This window comes from Chiloscyllium punctatum, chromosome 16 (genome assembly GCF_047496795.1).
Source record: "Chiloscyllium punctatum isolate Juve2018m chromosome 16, sChiPun1.3, whole genome shotgun sequence".
NCBI classification, from domain to species: Eukaryota; Metazoa; Chordata; class Chondrichthyes; order Orectolobiformes; family Hemiscylliidae; genus Chiloscyllium; species Chiloscyllium punctatum.
Window position 1 is genome coordinate 3,444,718 of NC_092754.1, and position 18,314 is coordinate 3,463,031.

Consider the following 18,314-nt stretch of genomic DNA (forward strand, 5'->3'; position numbering starts at 1 on the left):
TCCTTCATTGCTAAAAGGATTGAGTTTAAAAGCAGGGAGGTTATGTTGCAGTTGTATAGGGTGGTAGTGAGGCCACACCTGGAGTACTGCTCGCAGTTTTGGTCTCCTTACGTGAGAAAGGATACTCTGGCATTAGAAACACATAAAATTATGAAGGGAATAGATTAGATAGAGGTAGAGAGGACGTTTCCCCTAGCAGGTGAAACTAACAACAAGAGGACAAAGCCTCAAGATTAGAGGGAGCAGATTTAGGACTGTATTGAGAAGGAACTTCTTCACCCAGAGGGTTGGGAATCTATGGAATTCCCAGCCCAGTGAAGTAGTTGATGCTACTTCAGTAAATGTTTTTGAAGCTAAGATAGATGCTTTTTTGAACAATAAAGAAATTAAGGGGTACAGTGAGAGTGTGGGTAAGTGGATCTGAATCCACGAAAAGATTAGCAATGATCATATTGAATGGTGGAGCAGGCTCGAAGGGCCAGACAGCCTACTCCCGCTCCTGGTTCTTACATTCCAGAATGTGGTGTTCTAAGAAACTATTCCGAAAATATTCTATGAACACCTCATCTAGGCTACTGTTACCCATTTGATTTTACACGTCCAAATGTAAGTTAAAATCCCCTGTGATTATTATTGTACTTTTCTGATGAGCTCCCATTATATCTTCCTTTTATATTTGGTCCTAACGTGTTCTTGTTTGGAGGTCTGTACTCCACTCCTACAAGTGACTTCTTGCCTTATCATTTTGCATTTCTGCCCTAATCACTTCTACATCCCGCCTTCCCAAGCTCAAATCATTCCTCTTTTGTAGTAATACCGTAACTAATTCGTAATGCTATCGCTCCATCTTTTTCTACCTTTCTGTTTTTCATAAATGACGCGTACACTTTTATATTTATGTTTCAATCTATGTTATTCTGCACCTATGTCTCTGTGGTAGCTAGCAGATCATATGTATTTGTACTTGTGTGCTTGATTGATTTTTGTTTTGATTGCTAAATGCAATCTATACGTCCTTTTTAGTTTTGTAACTTCTAGACTTGGCTGGTGATGTATTCAGATTTGACCTATTCCTTTCAGTTACAGTCAGTTTATCATTTCCCTGATTAATATTTTGCTCTAAGGCCTTGTTTCTATTCTTTCAATTTACCACACCTTCCCAAGTTTGAAACCTTGCCCATATTATTTTGTTGAAGATCTTCTTTCCTTCCCCAGTTATGTGACTGACTGGAAAACTGGCCCAAGCACAGTAGATGTGTAAACTGTCCAACAGTACAGATCTCACTTTTCCAAGCACTGATGCTAGAACCAGAACATGATTGGGGTAATAATCTAGAGATTCTTAACTTTTTTGAGATTTTGATTTATATCTTAATGCCCAGAAATTTGTACTGACATTGCAGAACCGCTTTTGTCCAGTCAATGTCATTTTGTACCAACATAACCCTGCCCTACTGCTGTAAAATCCCCTCAAACCCTGGAAGTAAGTAGGCAACAGAGCCTTCTGGACTCTTGCTCATTGCTGCAGATAATATTGTCATGCCCCTCCCTGTACTGTCCCCTATGATTACTACCTTTCTTTTTGCTCCCCCTACATGAATGGCTTTCTGCACTATGATGCTGTGGTCAGTTAGCTCATCCAATCTGTAGCCTCTCTCTGTTTCTTTCTCATCCAAATAAACGTAATTGTCCAACAGGTTGCGATTCTTTACAAAGTCTAAAGCTCCTGTACTCCTCTCTGGGTTCTCTTATTTCCTGTCTCACTCTCCTGTCCCTGATCACTGAATTAATCAGACCTCAGGGCTCTGACTGCCTTCTGGTACAAAGCATGCAGGTAACCCAGAAAAGTTCTCATCAGCAATTCACTTTGTAAACTTATTGATGCAACTGTATGATACTATCCATGTGCAGAATTCTGTGGGAATGTAACCTTCAGGGTTCTCATACTGCCAAGGATGTTGTTATTGGGCTGATTCAAAATTCTGTCTAGCAATAGCGAGGTTTTCAACAGATCATTCTGTACAGTTTGGGGATCTCTGAAGAGAAGTTTAAAGGCTACAGGCAATTAGAAAAGGTAGCGAGTAAGGGAAACAGACAGGAACAGATTAGGAGTTAGAAGTGCTGCTATTAGTTGTACTGCAAACATGCTGTGTGAGGGACTTAGTGAGTAATCAAGACCATAAGACAATGGAGCAGAAATTAGGCCATTCAGCCCATCGAGTCTGTTCTGCCATTCAATCATAGCTGATAAGTTTTTCAGCCCCATTCTTCCACTTTCTCCCCATAACCCTTGATTCCCCTGATATTCAAGAACCGATCTATCTCATTTTTAAATGTACTCAATGACCCGGCCTCCACAGCCTTCTGTGGCAATGAATTCCATAGATTCACCACTCTTTGGCTGAAGAAGTTTCTCCTTCTCTCCATTCTGAAGGCCTTCCCTTTACTCTAAGGCTATGCCCTTGGGTCCTCATCTCTTCTGCCAATGGAAACATCTTCCCAACATCAACTCTGTCCAGGCCATTCAGTATTCTGTATATTTTAATTCGATCCCCCCTCATCCTTTTAAACTCCAAGTATAGACCCAGACACCTCAAATATATCTTATATTAAGTTTTTCATTTTTGGGACCATTCTCGTGAGCCTCCTTTGAACCCGCTTCAAGGTCAATACACCATTCCAGAAAAATGGGGCCCCAAAACTGCACACAATATGCCAAATATGGTCTGACCAGAGCCATATAGAGTCTCCGAAGTACATCCCTGCTTTTATGTTTATGTTTTTTTCAAACTAATTGTCATCATTGCATTTGCCTTCCTAACTACTGACTCAAATCGCAAGTTTACCTTGAGAGAATCCTGAACCAGCACTCCCAAGTCTCTGTGCACTTTAGACTTATAGATTTTCTCCCCATTTAGAAAATAGTCCATGCCTCTGTTCTTGCTGCCAAAGTGCATGACCTCATACTTTCCCACATTGTACTCCATCTGCCACTTCATTGCTCACTCTCCTAACCTGTCCAAATCCTTCTGTAGCCTCCCCACCTTTTCAAGACTACCTGTCCTTCTACTTATTTTTGTACTGTCTGCAAACTTAGCCAGTATGCCCTCTGTTCCTTCATCTAGATCATTAATATATAAAGTGAAAAGTTGTGGTCCCAACACCAAGCCTTGCAGAACATTACTTGTAACTGGCAGCCATGCTGAGAAGGACCATTTTATCCCCACTCTCTTCTTTCTGCCAGACAGCCAAGCTTCTATCCATGCTAGTTCTGTGTTGTTGGAACAATAGCAGAAGTTCCAGGCATTTAGTAGGTAGCTGAGTGTTGGAATCAGATCCTTGAAGAAGTCCTTAGAAGCTGAGCAAGTGAATGCCACGAGGGGTTTGTATTCCCAAGTTTGCCATTGTGTATTTTGTGTTCAGGATTACTTGTCTGCAATTTGTTGCTGTTGTGGCTGGGCTGAGAATACATAGTATATCATTTGTTCAGCTCTTGCATAAGTAAAGCCTTCCCAATTATGTGCTCCACCTCTGTGCTGGCTTTCTCATTTCATGCAAAATTACCTCCAGCTTTCTGCAGTCTTCCCCATTTAAATAATACTGTTCTTTTGTTCTCCCTTCTAAAATGAACAACTGCACATTTCCCCACATTATACCCCATTTGCCAATTTCTTGTTCACTTATGTAATCTATTTGTCACAAAGCTTCTCTTTGTTAGTAAATAGTTGAATTTTAGGTGTGTAAGTGGCTAGGATAGGTAAGGTAATTGGGTAGGAACAGTGAGGTGAGTGGGTAAATGTTTAGGGTGATGAGTTTGGGGGTGGGGGGAAGGAGTCAGGGCTTTGGGATGAGACATCATTCTGCTGTACCCAGGAGTTAGTCTGTTATTTTTCTAACATTTCCTAAGTTGCCATTAAAATAAGCAAGTTGGAATTATCTGAACGCAGGTCTCGGAGAGAAGGGCAATTAACATCAGATGTTAAGGTTTTGTGGGGGTGCTCTCAAAGTCAGTGCTTTGGGATTTCTGCAGGGATGTCCCGGAGCCCATCTCTAGTCATACACCTGGTTACTTTCGATTCAGAACTTGGAAATTTTGGGCCATTAACAATCTTCCACCATACTGCATAAAGTTTTTACTGTTAAGTGTCTAGTACAGATACACTTTCTTAAATCTGTCTACTCAAAAGCCAGTGTTGTTCAAACACCACATTTTTTTTTTACCCACGGTGCAGCGAATCTTGTTCCCACCCAAATTACTTAGAAAAATGCAGGGAATTGCCCAATACTGATCTGTCCTGCAGTAGCAACCCTTGACCTGACCTGACCCAACTAAGACTGATCCATCTGATATGCACGGGAGCAGCCAACCCTACTTCAACAGCAATAAAAATGCTTTGTGGGTTTAAAACAAAAGTCTTCATACAGGTTGTGTTAATACATGGTGCAGATCAATAAATTTAAAACAATCAAGTCAATAAAAATAAATGCCAGCAGGTACACATGGGTGGCCATGCAAAAAGGAAGCACAACTCATTGACCACAGCCAAGAAAGTAAAATTATTGCTGAAATTAGACATAGTGCAAAAGCTGAATGACGATTAAGAGGTAGAGAGGCAATAGCCTAGTGGCAGTAGCTCTAGATTATTACTCCATTATGTTATGAAGAAATGTTGGAGTACTGTGGCTCATAGAATAGTGATAATACAGCAAGTCACAGCCAAAACAAGTCACAAGCTGCCTTTTATCCTCAGATGTCAGTTGAACTGAGTGTATTTCCAATATTTGGGGTTTATACTCAACCAGCCTTGCTGAAGCTAATCCCTGGTATGGAGGAATTATTTTATGAGCAAAAACTAAACAGATTGGGGCTGTATTCACTGGTGTTTTGAAGAATGAGATGTGATTTCGTTGAAACATACAGGATTCTTAAAAGCCATGACAAGGTAAATGCTGAGAAGATGTTTTCCCACCTGCGAGAATCTAGGATCAAAGAGCATTGTGTCAGAATAAAGTGGCACCAATTTAAGACAAATGAGGAACTTTTGTCTCTGAGCCTGTTGAGAATCTTTGGAACTCTCTTGCCACAGAAGGCTGTGGGGACAGAGCCCTTGTGTCCTTGTGTTTATTTAAGGGTAAGATAGATTTTTAGGGTTCCAGAGAAAGTGCAGGAAAGTGGTCATGAGGAATGTCGGATCACACTTGATCCTGTTGATTGGCAGAGTTAACTCGAGGGCTTGATTGGCCCTGGTCTGTTCCTATTTCTTCTGGTCTTTTTACTAGAATATGACAGCAAATAAAGCCACCTTCCATGTTGACCAGGAAACAATTCTGCAAGGCCTGCCTAGTGCCATTTGCCTTACGAGCAAAAGTTGGGGCAGAAATCAGGAGGCTGGCAAGCGAAGGAATCATCAAACCAATCTAGTTTGTGGGATGGACAATGCCGGTCATATCGATTGTGATGCTTGATGGATTGGTTTGCCTTTGGGGATTTAAAGCAAATGGTAAACTGCTTTTCGTGGCTGAATATATACCCATTCCCTTGCTTGGAGGATTTATATACAAAGCTGACAGGGGAAGGCTGTCTTTCACGAAGCTGGACATGAGCCATATGTACTTGTGATTGCAGTTAGATGAGGATTCCCAGACGTATGTTACAATTAACACCCACAATAGTTTGTACCCACGTACGAGACTGCCATTTTGGGTATCGTCTGCTTGTGCTATTTTTCAGTGGATAATGGAGAATATTTTACATTTATCTAACAGCAAAGACCAGTAAGGAGCACTTGGAGAACTTGGATATAGCCCTTAGACAGTTTTTCCAGGTGGGCGTTAGCCTTAGAAGTGAAAAGAAGTAACCTACTTGGGCGACAGAGTCGACAAGACTGGGTTACACCCTTTGGAAGTGAGGGTGATCAAAAGTGCCCCAGTTGCTACGTATGTCCCAGAGCTTGGGTCTTTCCTTGCACTGGTGAATTATTATGGAAAGTTCATACATAACCTGGCCTTCATCCTGGAACCTTTGCATCAACTCATGCAAAAAAGGGTTAGCCTTGGATATGGTTGCATAGCCAAGCCATAGCTTTCAGTGAGGTGAAGAAACCGCTATCTTCCGCTATCATTTGGGAGGCACGGTGGCTCAGTGGTTAGCACTGCTGCCTTACAGCACCAAGGTGCCAGGTTCGATTCCAGCCTCTGGTGACTGTCTGTGTGGAGTTTGCACATTCTCTCTGTGTCTGCGTGGGTTTCCTCCGGGTGCTCCAGTTTCCTCCCACAGTCCAAAGATGTGCGGGTCAGGTGAATTGGGCATCCCAATTGCCCATAGTGTTAGGTGCATTAGTCGGAGGGAAATGGGTCTGGGTGGGTTACTCTTCAGAGGGTCGGTGTGGACTGGTTGGGCTGAAGGGCCTGTTTCCACACTGTAGGGAATCTAATCTAAAAAGATCCTCTAAGGTGTTGGATCCCAAGCGAGCTCTGGTATTGATATGCAATGCCACCCATACAGCATCAGGGCAGTAGGTGGCCCAATGGAGACAAACACCCAATAGCATATGGATCCAGGGCTTTGACTACCGCAGAGTGTAAATATACCCAGATAGAGAAGGGAAGTTTGGTGATCATATTTGGAATTAGGAAATTCCACCAATGTCTTTTATGTACATAAATTTGTTATAGTAATGGACCGCAAACCTGTGCTAGGTCTGTTTAAAGAGGACAAGGCAGAGCTGCCCATTGCTTTAGTGTGAGTTCATCTGTGGGCTCCAATACTAACGCATCAGAACTTCATCTGAGCGGCCAAGTAAGAAATGTGGATGCATTGAGCCGCCTCCCATTGGCAGACACACCACCGGTGGTACTACCTTTTGGAAGCGTCTGTACTGGTTTTTGAACCTTCTTGACACACTTCCAGTCATAGCTGACTATATTAATCTTTGGATGCAGAAAGATCCAACAGCTGGTGGTGATAAGGGAAACCAAAGGGCCATCACAACCAGAATTGAAACCTTTTGGACCTGGAGAGGATGGCATTATTATGAGAGCATGAGTGATTGTCCCGAGTAAAGATTACCACCAGATCCTGGCTGAACTCCACCAAGGTCACCCAGGGGTTTCCAAAATAAAGACGTGAGCAAGGAATGATTAGTGATGGTTTTGTGGGAGGGAAATTGTGTCTCACAAACTTGATTCCATTTTTTGAGGAACTAACCAAGAAGATTGAGGGCAGAGTGATAGACATTGTTTACTTGGACTTTAGTAAAGCCTTTGACAAGGTTCCACATGGCAGACTAATTAGTAAAGTTAGATCACATGCGCTTCAGGGTGAGCTTGACAATTGGATGCAAAATTGGCTTTATGACCAGAGACAGAGTGATAGTAGAGGGTTTTTTTTGGACTGGAGGCCTATTACCAGTGATGTTCCACAAGGATTGGTGATGGGTCCACTTTTGTGTATCATTTCTATAAATGATTTAGATGAGGATATGGAAGGCATAGTTGGATAGTTTGCAGATGCCACCAAAATTGGTGGTATGACAGAGAAGGAGATTATCTAAGATTACAAAGCGATCTTGATCAATTGGGACACTGGGCTGAAACTTGACAGATGGACTTTAATTTGGTAAATGTGAGGTCAAACAAACAAGGGCAAGACTTACACAATTAAAAGTAGGACCTTGGATCATGTTGTAAACAGTGGGACCTAAGGGGTCAGGTACATCATTCTTTGAAGTTTGCATCAGATATTGATAAGAAGGCTTGCCTTCATTGCTCAGACCTTTTGAGTAAGGAAGTTGGGACATTATGTTGAAGTTGTTCAGGACATTGGTGAGGCATCTTCTGGAGTCCTGTGTCCAGCTACGGTCTCCCTGTTATAGAAAGGCTATTACTAAGCTGGAGAGGATCAGAAGAGACTTGCCAGGATGTTGCCAGGAAAGGAGGGTTTGAATTATAATGAGAGCATGGATGGGCTGGGGCTTCTTTCACTGGAGCATAGGAGGATGAGGTTATATGGATTATAGAGGTTTATAAAATCATGAGGGCTAGAGACGAAGTGAATAGCAAATGTCTTGGGGTGAGGGATTTCAAGAGTAGGGGGCATATTTTTAAGGTGAGAGGGAGAACGACTTAAAAAAAAGACATGAGGGGGAATTGTTTTTACACAGTGAGTTGTGTGTGGAATGAACTTCCAGAGCGAGTGATGGATGCAGGTGCAGTTACAGTATTTCAAAGTCATATGCATAAGGAATGTTTGGAGGGACATGGACCAAACACAGGCAGATAGGACTTGTTTAGGAAACTCTGTCAGCATGGACGAGTTGGACCAAAGGGTCTCTTTCCACGCTGAATGACTCTTATGAATGCAATAAAAAGATGGCATGACTGCTACACAGATTCACTTTACTGCTCCCTCTAAGGTTTCATTTGCTGAAGGAATTCTGCAGGATTGTCCATCAAACCTAAAAAAGCCATTGGAGAGTAAGTTGTGAAATAGCCCTTTACCACCTGATGCTGCCTGTCTTGCTGTTTTCTTTCAGCCTCCTGTTTGTCTTCCTGGATATTGAGGTGGGTAAATTTGGCACCCTGCTTTGTGGACCTGGCTGTCCTGATGCAAAGGAGGCCTCGTCTCTTTTCCCCATGGCCTTGTAGAGGAGCAAGGTTAGAGTGGTGCTGGAAAAGCACAGCAGGTCAGGCAGCATCTGCAGAGCAGGAAAAATTGACGTTTCAGGCTCACTCCTGATGAAGGGTTCCTGCCCAAAGCGTCAATGTTTTTTTCCCTGCTCCTTAGATGCTGCCTGACCTGCTGTGCTTTTCCAGCACCACTCTAATCTTGACTCTGATCTCCAGCATCTGCAGTCCTCACTTTCACCGAGTGGAGGAGCAACCTCACCAGATCATGCCAGCCTCGTCTGAGGTTACTGCTTGGACTGGTGCAGTCTCTATGATCCAGAGAAATGCTTAGCAATACAGCAATAAGGTAATTGAGCTTCTCTGCTCTCAGGGTAGTGCCACCATCTTCAACCTCACATGCTCTATCTCTGCGATTGCACCCAACTTCCACTACCCACTGAGGATCATGGTTATATATGCTTAAAATCGCTTGCAACATCTTCCCTCATTCACTCTTATCCCACCCTCCGAGCCCTGCATGACTGATGCATTGCTTACTACTTCACTCAGGATACCAAAATTCCAAGTCAACAGGCTCCCTCCACCTGAGCTTCGGATCCCAGGATTGCACCAAGACATAAGTGGGAGGAAAGAGAGATGTGAGAGCGCATCAATGGGATGGGTGACCCTTTAATTACGATCTCATATTTATAAATATGTGCTCACTTTTCATCAGCAATGATCAGGATAAAGACCTGTGGTCTTTACATAACATTTCTACTTTCTTCAAATCAAAACTCTAACTGGTTCCATAATAACTTACAGAAGTTGAAGATTAGGACTGTTCTGCAGTTCCTGATGAAGAGCTTATGCTTGAAATGTCGACTCTTCTGCTCCTCAGATGCTGCCTGACCAGCTGTGCTTTTCCAGCACCATGCTTTTTGACTTTGTTCTACATCACATTTTGTTGATTTTATTTTCTGGTGCTGTTTCTGTTTCTGTACTGGTGAAATGTCACATTGACATTCAGAAATCCTGGGAAGGAATGCTAGATTTCTGGTGCTATGATCTGTCTTGGAATGTCTGTGCAGGAGATACTGTATATTGAAAGTAATTTAAGACTTGCCTTTATGTGGTGCCTTTGAACTGTAGTCTCTGTTTTAATGTAGAAAACATGGCAATTTGGACACAGGAAGAACCCACGTGCAGGAATGTGATAATGACAAAGTAATCTGTATTTAATGTTCGTTTAGGGAAAAACATTGATCAGGATACCAGGGACAACTCTCTTGATGCTCTTCAAAATAGTGAGGTAACCATGGAATCATTTCTATCTATCATTCCAGCTGAAAAGCCTCTCTGACAGTGCAATGCTCCCTCAGTATTGGACTGGAGTGTCAACCTAAATTGTTGTCCTCAGGTACTGGAATGAGACTTGAATCTAGACTCTTGATTCTGAGGCAAGAGTGCTCCTAGTAACAGTCTTAAATTTGCAGTGTATGTCAAGAACTGATGTTGGGTTGTTTTTGGGTTGTGAAACTGCTTCAGATGACATTATGCTTTCTGACTGAATTTTATGGTAGGTGACAAATTAGTAGGTTGCCGCCACACTTGCCATCCAGTTCGGGATTCTGGGAAATTCTGGACTGGGTTTCGCACAGTGCATATCTCTGAAAGGGAGGTCAGCAGTCTTTACTATGACCTGGTAGCATGGCTAAAGCAGGAGTGGCAGGGAAGTAAGAAAACAATATCAGTATCAGGAGAGTAGACATGGCCTCATTAGGCCAATGATGATTGGAGATATCTGTCACCAGGAACTCCACACTCTTTTGTTCCTATTTCGTTATGTTTCACTTCCGCAACCATCTCTGTGGAGCAAAGTTTGGTTGAAATTCTCAACGCACTAGTTTTAATAGGGATAAGTGTACTTTAGCAGACTTTCTTGATCTATAACATGACAAGAAAGCTATCAAAGTAATGCTATTTCTTTAGCTTTAAATGTATTTGGATTTAAATGTTTTAGTATGTTAGCAAATGCAAGAACACAGGGCAACTTTTATAAAAAGCAAATTATACGCTAAATATTCTCACTTGTTCAATTGTTGAATAATTGTTAATTTTCAAAACAAAATTTTTCCTTACTTTCAGCTGCTGAATTGATGTTGTGGCATGACGTGGAAATGATCAACGATGCAAGAATTGGATGTTGACCAGATCACACGTTTGGCATTAACAGAGCGTTATACATAAAACTGAGTTTTATATTCTTGGCAGAGTGACCATTTTGTTCTGCAGAACATTTCAAACATTTGCTTTTAGTAACCGACGGCAAGTTGCAGACTGCTAACTAGAGTATGTCTCTGACAGAGAGTTCCCATCCTCTGCCTGACAAGAAGAAGCCTCCTGATGAGAAGTTGCAAAAAGAAAAAAAAATTCCAGGTCATTGCACCCTTTTGAACAGGAATGAAAAGATTGTAATTACACGAAGTGACAGCTGTACGGATGAAAATGTATTAAAAATCACCATCACGGAGACCACTGTCATTGAATCAAATGCTGGAGTTTGGAGTGTCAAGGCCATGATGTATCTTAGCCTCTGGTACTTCTTCAGTTTCTGTACACTCTTCCTCAACAAATACATCCTGACTTTGCTGGAAGGAGAACCAGGAGTGCTAGGTAAATATATTGAATTTTTTTTATGTTAATACATTGCTGATTTCACACAGACAGTTCTGGGCCTAATTCTGGTTCAGTCTCCATTTTTGACTCCACTCATGAATTTAGAATCTTTGAAGTAAATGACTTTGTTTTTAAAACTCTACATGTCTGTGCAACCTGCTCTGATTCCTTGTCCCAGGTTCTTTTCATATATTCTGTACACTGATTTTTTTTAAACATTACAATTATATGTGAAACTGGAGGCAAAACAGCACATCATTTTGCTTTTAATGCTGATCTCTTAAACTTCAAAAATTTATTTTTATGGAAGGAAGAATTGTACCATTGTGACTTTGTATTTCTGGTTTTCTTTGTCATCAAAATGTATGAGTCTGAAAACTGCTGATGCAACAATCTGAAATGAAAACATGGATTGGTGGCAATGCTCAGTGGATCAGGCAGTATCTGGGGAGAAAACATTTCAGGTTGATAGGTTTTGATGAAAGATTATTGATTTGAAACTTAACTCTCTCCTCAGCTGTAGAAATATATAAGAAAACCACTGAAGAATATAGTTTAATGGTCAGTGGATTGGATACCACTGAAGAATTTTTGTTGTTGGGAATAACTATTTTTAAAAGAATCACTCCTTATCCAGGATGGATTTCACTGCCGATGACTCCAGATTCAGAATCATAGAATTCCTACATTGCGGAATGAGGCCATGCAGCCCATCAAGTCTGTACTGACTCAGCCCCAACGCTATACTTGTAACCCCACATTTACCTGTTGGAAGAAACTCATGCAGATGGTGGGAGAATTTGCAAACTCCACATAGGCAGTCTCCTAAAGCTGGAATCGAACCTGCATCCCTGGTGTTTGTGAGACAGCAGTGTTGGCTACTGTGCGGCTTTAACTGCTAAATCAAGCACTCAGCATTAAACTTGGAGGTGAGGAGTTGGTGTAGTGGTATGTAACATACCCAGTAATCCAGAATTTCTGGCTAATGTTCTGGAGACATGGGTTTAAATACCACTATGACAGACAGTGAAATTTCCATTTGAAAATTTATATTAAAAACTAGCCTGAAGGGACCATTTTTACTGTCAACTGTCATAAAAACTCATCTTGTTAACCACTGTCCCTTTTGGGAAGGAAATCTGTCATCCTTACATAGCCAGGACCACCCACAACCTATGAACAAATCTACAGTAAACTTTGTCTTAACTGGCACCTTTATCAATTGGCATTCTTGATAAACTGGCAAAAATTTTATTCCTCAAATACTGTGATCAATAATATGTACACCTCCTGCATTAGATTTCTATTACTTAATGTTTCTACATTTGGTTTTAGGTGTTGATGTCTTTGTATCTTTTGAGGGATATTGATGTCTCGAAGCTTCACTTGGTCAGGGTTTACTGCAGTTGTGTGTACCTCTTGGTTATCCGGAATATTTGATCAACAGGCACACTCCTGGTCCTGTAGATGCCAGTAAATATAAAGTTTGCTGTACTTACAAAAAGATTGACGGTTGGCACTGGTACTAATTTTTGGTCATCTTTTGTTGCTTTGTCTGACTTTTCAGGTGCTGTACAAATACTTACAACCACTGTGATTGGTTGTTTCAAAATATACATCCCATGTTGTTTGTATCGGCATAAAACCCGAGCTGAATATCCATCAAACTTCCTTATGATTATGTTCTTTGTAGGATTGATGAGGTAAGCTGGAGAAGCATAAGTGAATTGATAAATCAACCAGTTCAATTTTTATTTTATTCAGTACCATTTTGTTATGTAGATTTGTGAATGTCACTCTGGGTATACAGAGTAGATAAACAGTCTACTTCAGATTGGTTGCCATGTATTTGGGTATTAATTAAAAGAGAAAAGTTTGTGTGTGGGGTGTGCATGTCTGGAACAGTACCTTTGTCAATAAAAGTCAATTTAACTGATTTAATAGTTTAGATTTCAGATATTTCACCCTAATTGAGACTTATTTTACAATTCAACTCTGGATTTCATCATTTGAATTCACTAGTTGATAAATAATTCTTGAATTTGTGCATTTGAGTGATGTAAAGAATGTGCTGTATCTTAGAGAGAGAGTGAAAGCTTACAAACACCTGTGATGTCAGAGTGTGCTGGAACATGGAAAGATGTAACACCTTTTGGCTGTAACATAGATACTGAGCTGTTTTCACAGCAGTTTGAATTCAATAAATCAGTTCAATTTATGCCCCAAGATACTAAAACCAAATTGAATTTTAATTTTACTGTTTTGACAACATTGAACAAATGAGACGATGCAATGTTTTGGGGTGTAAAAAGTAGGCATTTTGGACAGTTAGCCAGAGAAAGAGTATTGTCATTGTCATACAGACTGCCCATAAACCCCGTCTCTGAAAGGTACCTTTTATCATATATGAAAAATCTGTGGAGCAGATGACTGAAGACGACCCAGGGAGATCTACACACAGAGGAGAATCAACACCCAAGGACGACAACTGTGGTCTGGTTTTGAAAATTGACTTGCTGTAAATTTAATAGAGGCTTTCTTGGATCAGTATATTGTAATAGAGTGGAAGATAGGAAAAAAAAATTGTTATTTTTTTTCTTTAAATACTGGAATTTGGGTGGTTCTCTGTCACTCATATTTTAAGATTACGAGGCAAACTGAGCTTTTCTGTGTGTTTGGTTTAATTAGCATGTTGTGACAACATTTTGTTCAGAAAATGCCCAGAAAGTTTTCCTTAGAACTTTCTCACAATGTACTCAAAAGATTTTGATGAAGTAAAACTGTGCTCTTTTTGGAAAAAATGCAGTGATGCTATTGAATAGTCTGATCACAACCCTGGCCTAGAGTTGAGCTATTACTTTGAAAACCCATTTAATGGTGTAGCTCAACAAGAATTTTGATAAAATAGCAGTAACAAGGGACCGGAGAAATGGCAGTTCTTTGTGTTGTTGTTCACCCCAAGCCTGATAGCATAATTGGTCTTCCCGTTCCTTTTAAAGCAGCTCCTGTCCCTTCCTCTGCTACCCCTGCTCCAGTCAAATATCTGGTGGCTGATTACCCCTCTAATCTTAGTTTCAAACTGAAGCATATTGTTGGGATATGGTGGAAGTAACTCTACAGTCAAGTACATGGATTTTTGTGAATAAATTATTGCGTTTGAGGTAATTAAACCTGCGTGGATTAAATCATAACATTTAGCAGTGGGAAACGGCCATGATGAGAGGAAGAGAAAAGAGATCTAGGATGCCTAACACTCATTTACAGAACTGGGTATCCCAGCGAATGGAGCTGGGCCTTCTAACCTTCCAACCTCAGCATCTGCCATCTTGGCCCTGCTTTTGAAGGTGGCAGCCCTGAGTCCAACTCTCCTCTGCCATTCTGCCACGAAAATGGTGTGGGCAGTTCTGTCTGGCAGGCAGCAGGATTACAGTATCAGAAATGGCCTGATACATGATGATTCGTACCTCCAGAATGAAAATCTGGATATGTTTGTAATTAATAATACCCCTGCAGGGTTGGGGTAAGAGTCAGTGTTTCTGAACCAGTTTGAATAAAGGACCAAATTAGTATTATGGTTAAGTATAACGAGAATTCTTTATCAATCAAATTTCTTAGAATATTTTTGATTGCTGTAATTATTGTTATTACACCGAACATGAAACTGATTGGAACGAGATGTCCAAATTCAATGCAATAACTCTTGAGGGCTTTACCCCTCTCCAATCTACATTGCTGATAATTATTATGATGGTACCTGTGCCATTTTATATTAACTTTATAAGTTTCACTAGGAGGATTCACTGATTTTTTTTTTGTTGTTTTGCAGGTTTACTACTGTTGTTTTGGGATTGGTAAGCCTAAAAAATGTAGCTGTTTCATTTGCAGAAACTGTAAAAAGTTCAGCGCCAATCTTCACAGTAATTATGTCTAGGCTTATTCTGGGAGAATACACAGGTAAGAAATCCTTTTTGAATAGAAAATATAGTAATATTGCCAAATGTAATGACCCCAGTGTAATCAAGGATAGTGGCACTAAGTGTTGATTTACCTGTGCAAATAATGTTAAGAGAATAAATTCTCTTGTTACTCAGGTTTGTCAATTTATTTTTCTGAAACTTGGGACAGTACTTGGGATTCTTGTAGACTAAGCCACAACAAATACCAAATCCTGAGCTTCCTTCATGTTAAACAGGGATCCTATCCAAACATAATGGACCTGCCTCTGCTTCAGCTCATCTGTTGCTGAAGCCCTCATCTGTGCTTTTGTTGCCTGTATGTGCAACTGTTCTAATGCTCTCCTTGCCAGCTTGCCAGCTTCCACCCTTGATCAACGTTAGCTCATCCACAGGCGACACATCATTTTCTTACTCATGCAGGTTCCATTTGAGATGTAAAGGTCAAATATGTAAAATAGACAGTGTCCATCTTCAGTGATGTGTGATCACATGATGAGTTTACAGAGATATGGCTCTATGTGAAGCCATGTGCTAAGCCTTGTCATATATATAGTTACTAGACAATGTTTAATTAAAGATGAAAATTACTAAGGGCCTTTCCTCCTTTAGTCTCTATTAATCCGAACAAAGAGTACAATCTACTCTAAGATCTGCCACAATGATAACACCATTTATTTGTCACCTCTTGTGCTCACAGACCTCCATTGGCTGTTCGTTAAGCAAAGACTTAATCTTAATATTCCCATCAGGTTTTCAAAGCCCTGTCTATCACTGCACCCTTCACCAATCCTTATTTCTGCTGGAATCCCTGCTTTTACATTCCACCAATGATGCTCATGCTTTCAGTTCTAGATCCTGAACTCTAGAATTTCCTCCCTAAACCTCTTTGTATCTCTATGTTTCCCCCTCTTCAGATCCTCCTGTAAAAATCCACCCCTTTCAATAACCCTTTGATCATTTCTTCTAATTTGAATTTATGTGACTTTGTATCTGTGAAATGCATTGAGATATGTTCTTGCATGTTATGGTATAACTGCTTTGTAATCCTAGGTTTATGGGTTAACATGTCTTTAATGCCCATAATGGGTGGATTGGCATTGTGTACAGTTTCAGAAATCAGCTTTAACATGCTTGGATTCTCAGCTGCTTTGTCCACCAATATCATGGATTGGTAAGTACTTCTGACACACATTGCCATTTTAAAAAATGCAAATTTTGCGACTTTCATGCTATAAACCTCATTCCTACGTGCTGTTTTAGCTGCTGTGCAATTGTTTACAGATTAAAACTGCTGGCAGTACAGGATCTGGAATGGAAAACATGTTGCAAACTTTTTATATTCCTTACAAATACTAAACATATTCTTTAGTGTATTTCCTCCTTCAAGATTGTTTTAAGCTTTCTAAATCTGTTAGAATAATTGCAGTGATTTTGGTGAAAAGGACTTGAATTTTTAGAAATTTGTATTTTGCCTGTCATTTCTAACTCTAATATTTGGTGTGGAGCTTTTGTTATGTTGATAAATGCTGCAAAATCTCTCAAAAGTTAATTAAATGACTGACTAGTTTGGTAGTTAGCAGTAGATGAAGAAACATTGGTTTCTCAGCCCAGACTGAGTTCCTGAAACTTTGGAAGACTTTTTTTTATTTGGGAAATAGTGGAAGAATGCATAGATTCATTATTACTAGTTTATGCCCATTTCCTAGGATGTAGTTGAATTCTTGGCTTTCCTGCAGTAAAATCAGAGGAGGCCATTTGGCCCCTTTTCAATCTGTACTGGCTGTTTCGAAGAGCAACTCAGTCAATCCCACCACCCTGTAGTTTCCTCATGTCCCTGCACTTTTTGTCTTTCCAAGTATATACTAAAACTACTTTTGGTTGCAGTTATTAAATCTGCATCCAATATCCTGTAGGCATTGTATACCAAAGGCATGTGCAATTCCGGTGCTGTGGAGTTCTATCTGCTAGTTGTATTGTGAGTGTTCCAGACTCGCAGTTTTAGATCATTTTTGATTTGAATATAGCTTCAATAGAAAATGAATAATACTGTTCTTATGTATTGGTTGTAGTTGACTCAGCTTTATAGGATACATGCAGGCCAGTGACCATTGGACTTAGGGGTGAACAAGATTTACTGTGAGTTAGGACACAAGCAGCAAAGTTTGATCTTGCATTTGCACACTCTAAAACATGGGCAGCTGGCCAGGGGCAGATCAGAATTCTCCAGAAACAAGGGCATGGATGAAAGTTTCAGCAGTAGATGAACCGAGGAAGAGACACATTGGGTGAAGTTACTGAAGTGGAAATAAGTAGTCTTAGTGATGGCGGCAAAGTGCTGTGAATGTGAACAAAATTTGAGTGTGCTAAATTCCTGGCTCCCTTGCAATTTGTAATATGAGTTGAAAGCCAAGAACTTAGAGCACTGTTTAAAATTTATCCACCATGTAACTGCCACACAGGAATTTTACTTTAGATTCAAAGACTGGATTTGCAGCCATTAATAATATTGTGTGAGCTTATTATAAGAGACTTTTATATTCATTTTAAATTAAATTTTCAGCCAAGAAAATGGTTGCAGATTTATATAAATAAATGTTAGCTTTGTTAAAGCATGTGATATGCCACCTGTGGTAATTCAAATCTTTTCAGTTTACAGAATGTCTTCTCTAAAAAATTGCTTAGTGGAGACAAATATAAATTCTCGTAAGTGTCCATCGTTTCACTTTTATCTTTTTAGTATCATTGAGTTACATAAAGTTAACAGTAATCTGTACCCTGTATTATGATTAAAATAAATCAAAGTTTTATTTACATTTGAACATTTGAACTTTCCCTCCTCTATTTGCTAACTAATACTGTCCAAGCCTTGCTCCCACCAAGGTATTTTCTTTCAGTCTTACTGTTGTTTGCTTGTGCCAGAATGTGCTACTTTAAATACTTTATCTGAGCTCAGATTTCCCCACATTGCATTTTGCCTTTATTGGACAGAAATTCAAGGATTGATGAATTTTAGGATACATTTACACACCAACCTTAATGTTACAGTCAAGTTTCTGTTGTGCTGCCAGTTGC

At 40.2% G+C, this 18,314-nt stretch overlaps 1 protein-coding gene across 2 annotated transcripts in view; it reads left to right on the forward strand.

Moving 5' to 3' along the window:
• LOC140486905 (solute carrier family 35 member E2A) overlaps nucleotides 1-18,314 on the forward strand; it is a 44,164-nt gene that overhangs the window by 12,391 nt on the left and 13,459 nt on the right. For both annotated transcript variants that reach the window (XM_072586009.1, XM_072586010.1), the window contains 5 exons: nucleotides 10,756-11,283; nucleotides 12,854-12,989; nucleotides 15,113-15,240; nucleotides 16,293-16,413; nucleotides 17,892-17,945. In XM_072586009.1, the coding sequence (XP_072442110.1) occupies nucleotides 10,962-11,283; nucleotides 12,854-12,989; nucleotides 15,113-15,240; nucleotides 16,293-16,413; nucleotides 17,892-17,945 (761 nt within the window). In that variant the 5' untranslated portion in view covers nucleotides 10,756-10,961. The remainder of the gene's footprint in view (nucleotides 1-10,755; nucleotides 11,284-12,853; nucleotides 12,990-15,112; nucleotides 15,241-16,292; nucleotides 16,414-17,891; nucleotides 17,946-18,314) is intronic.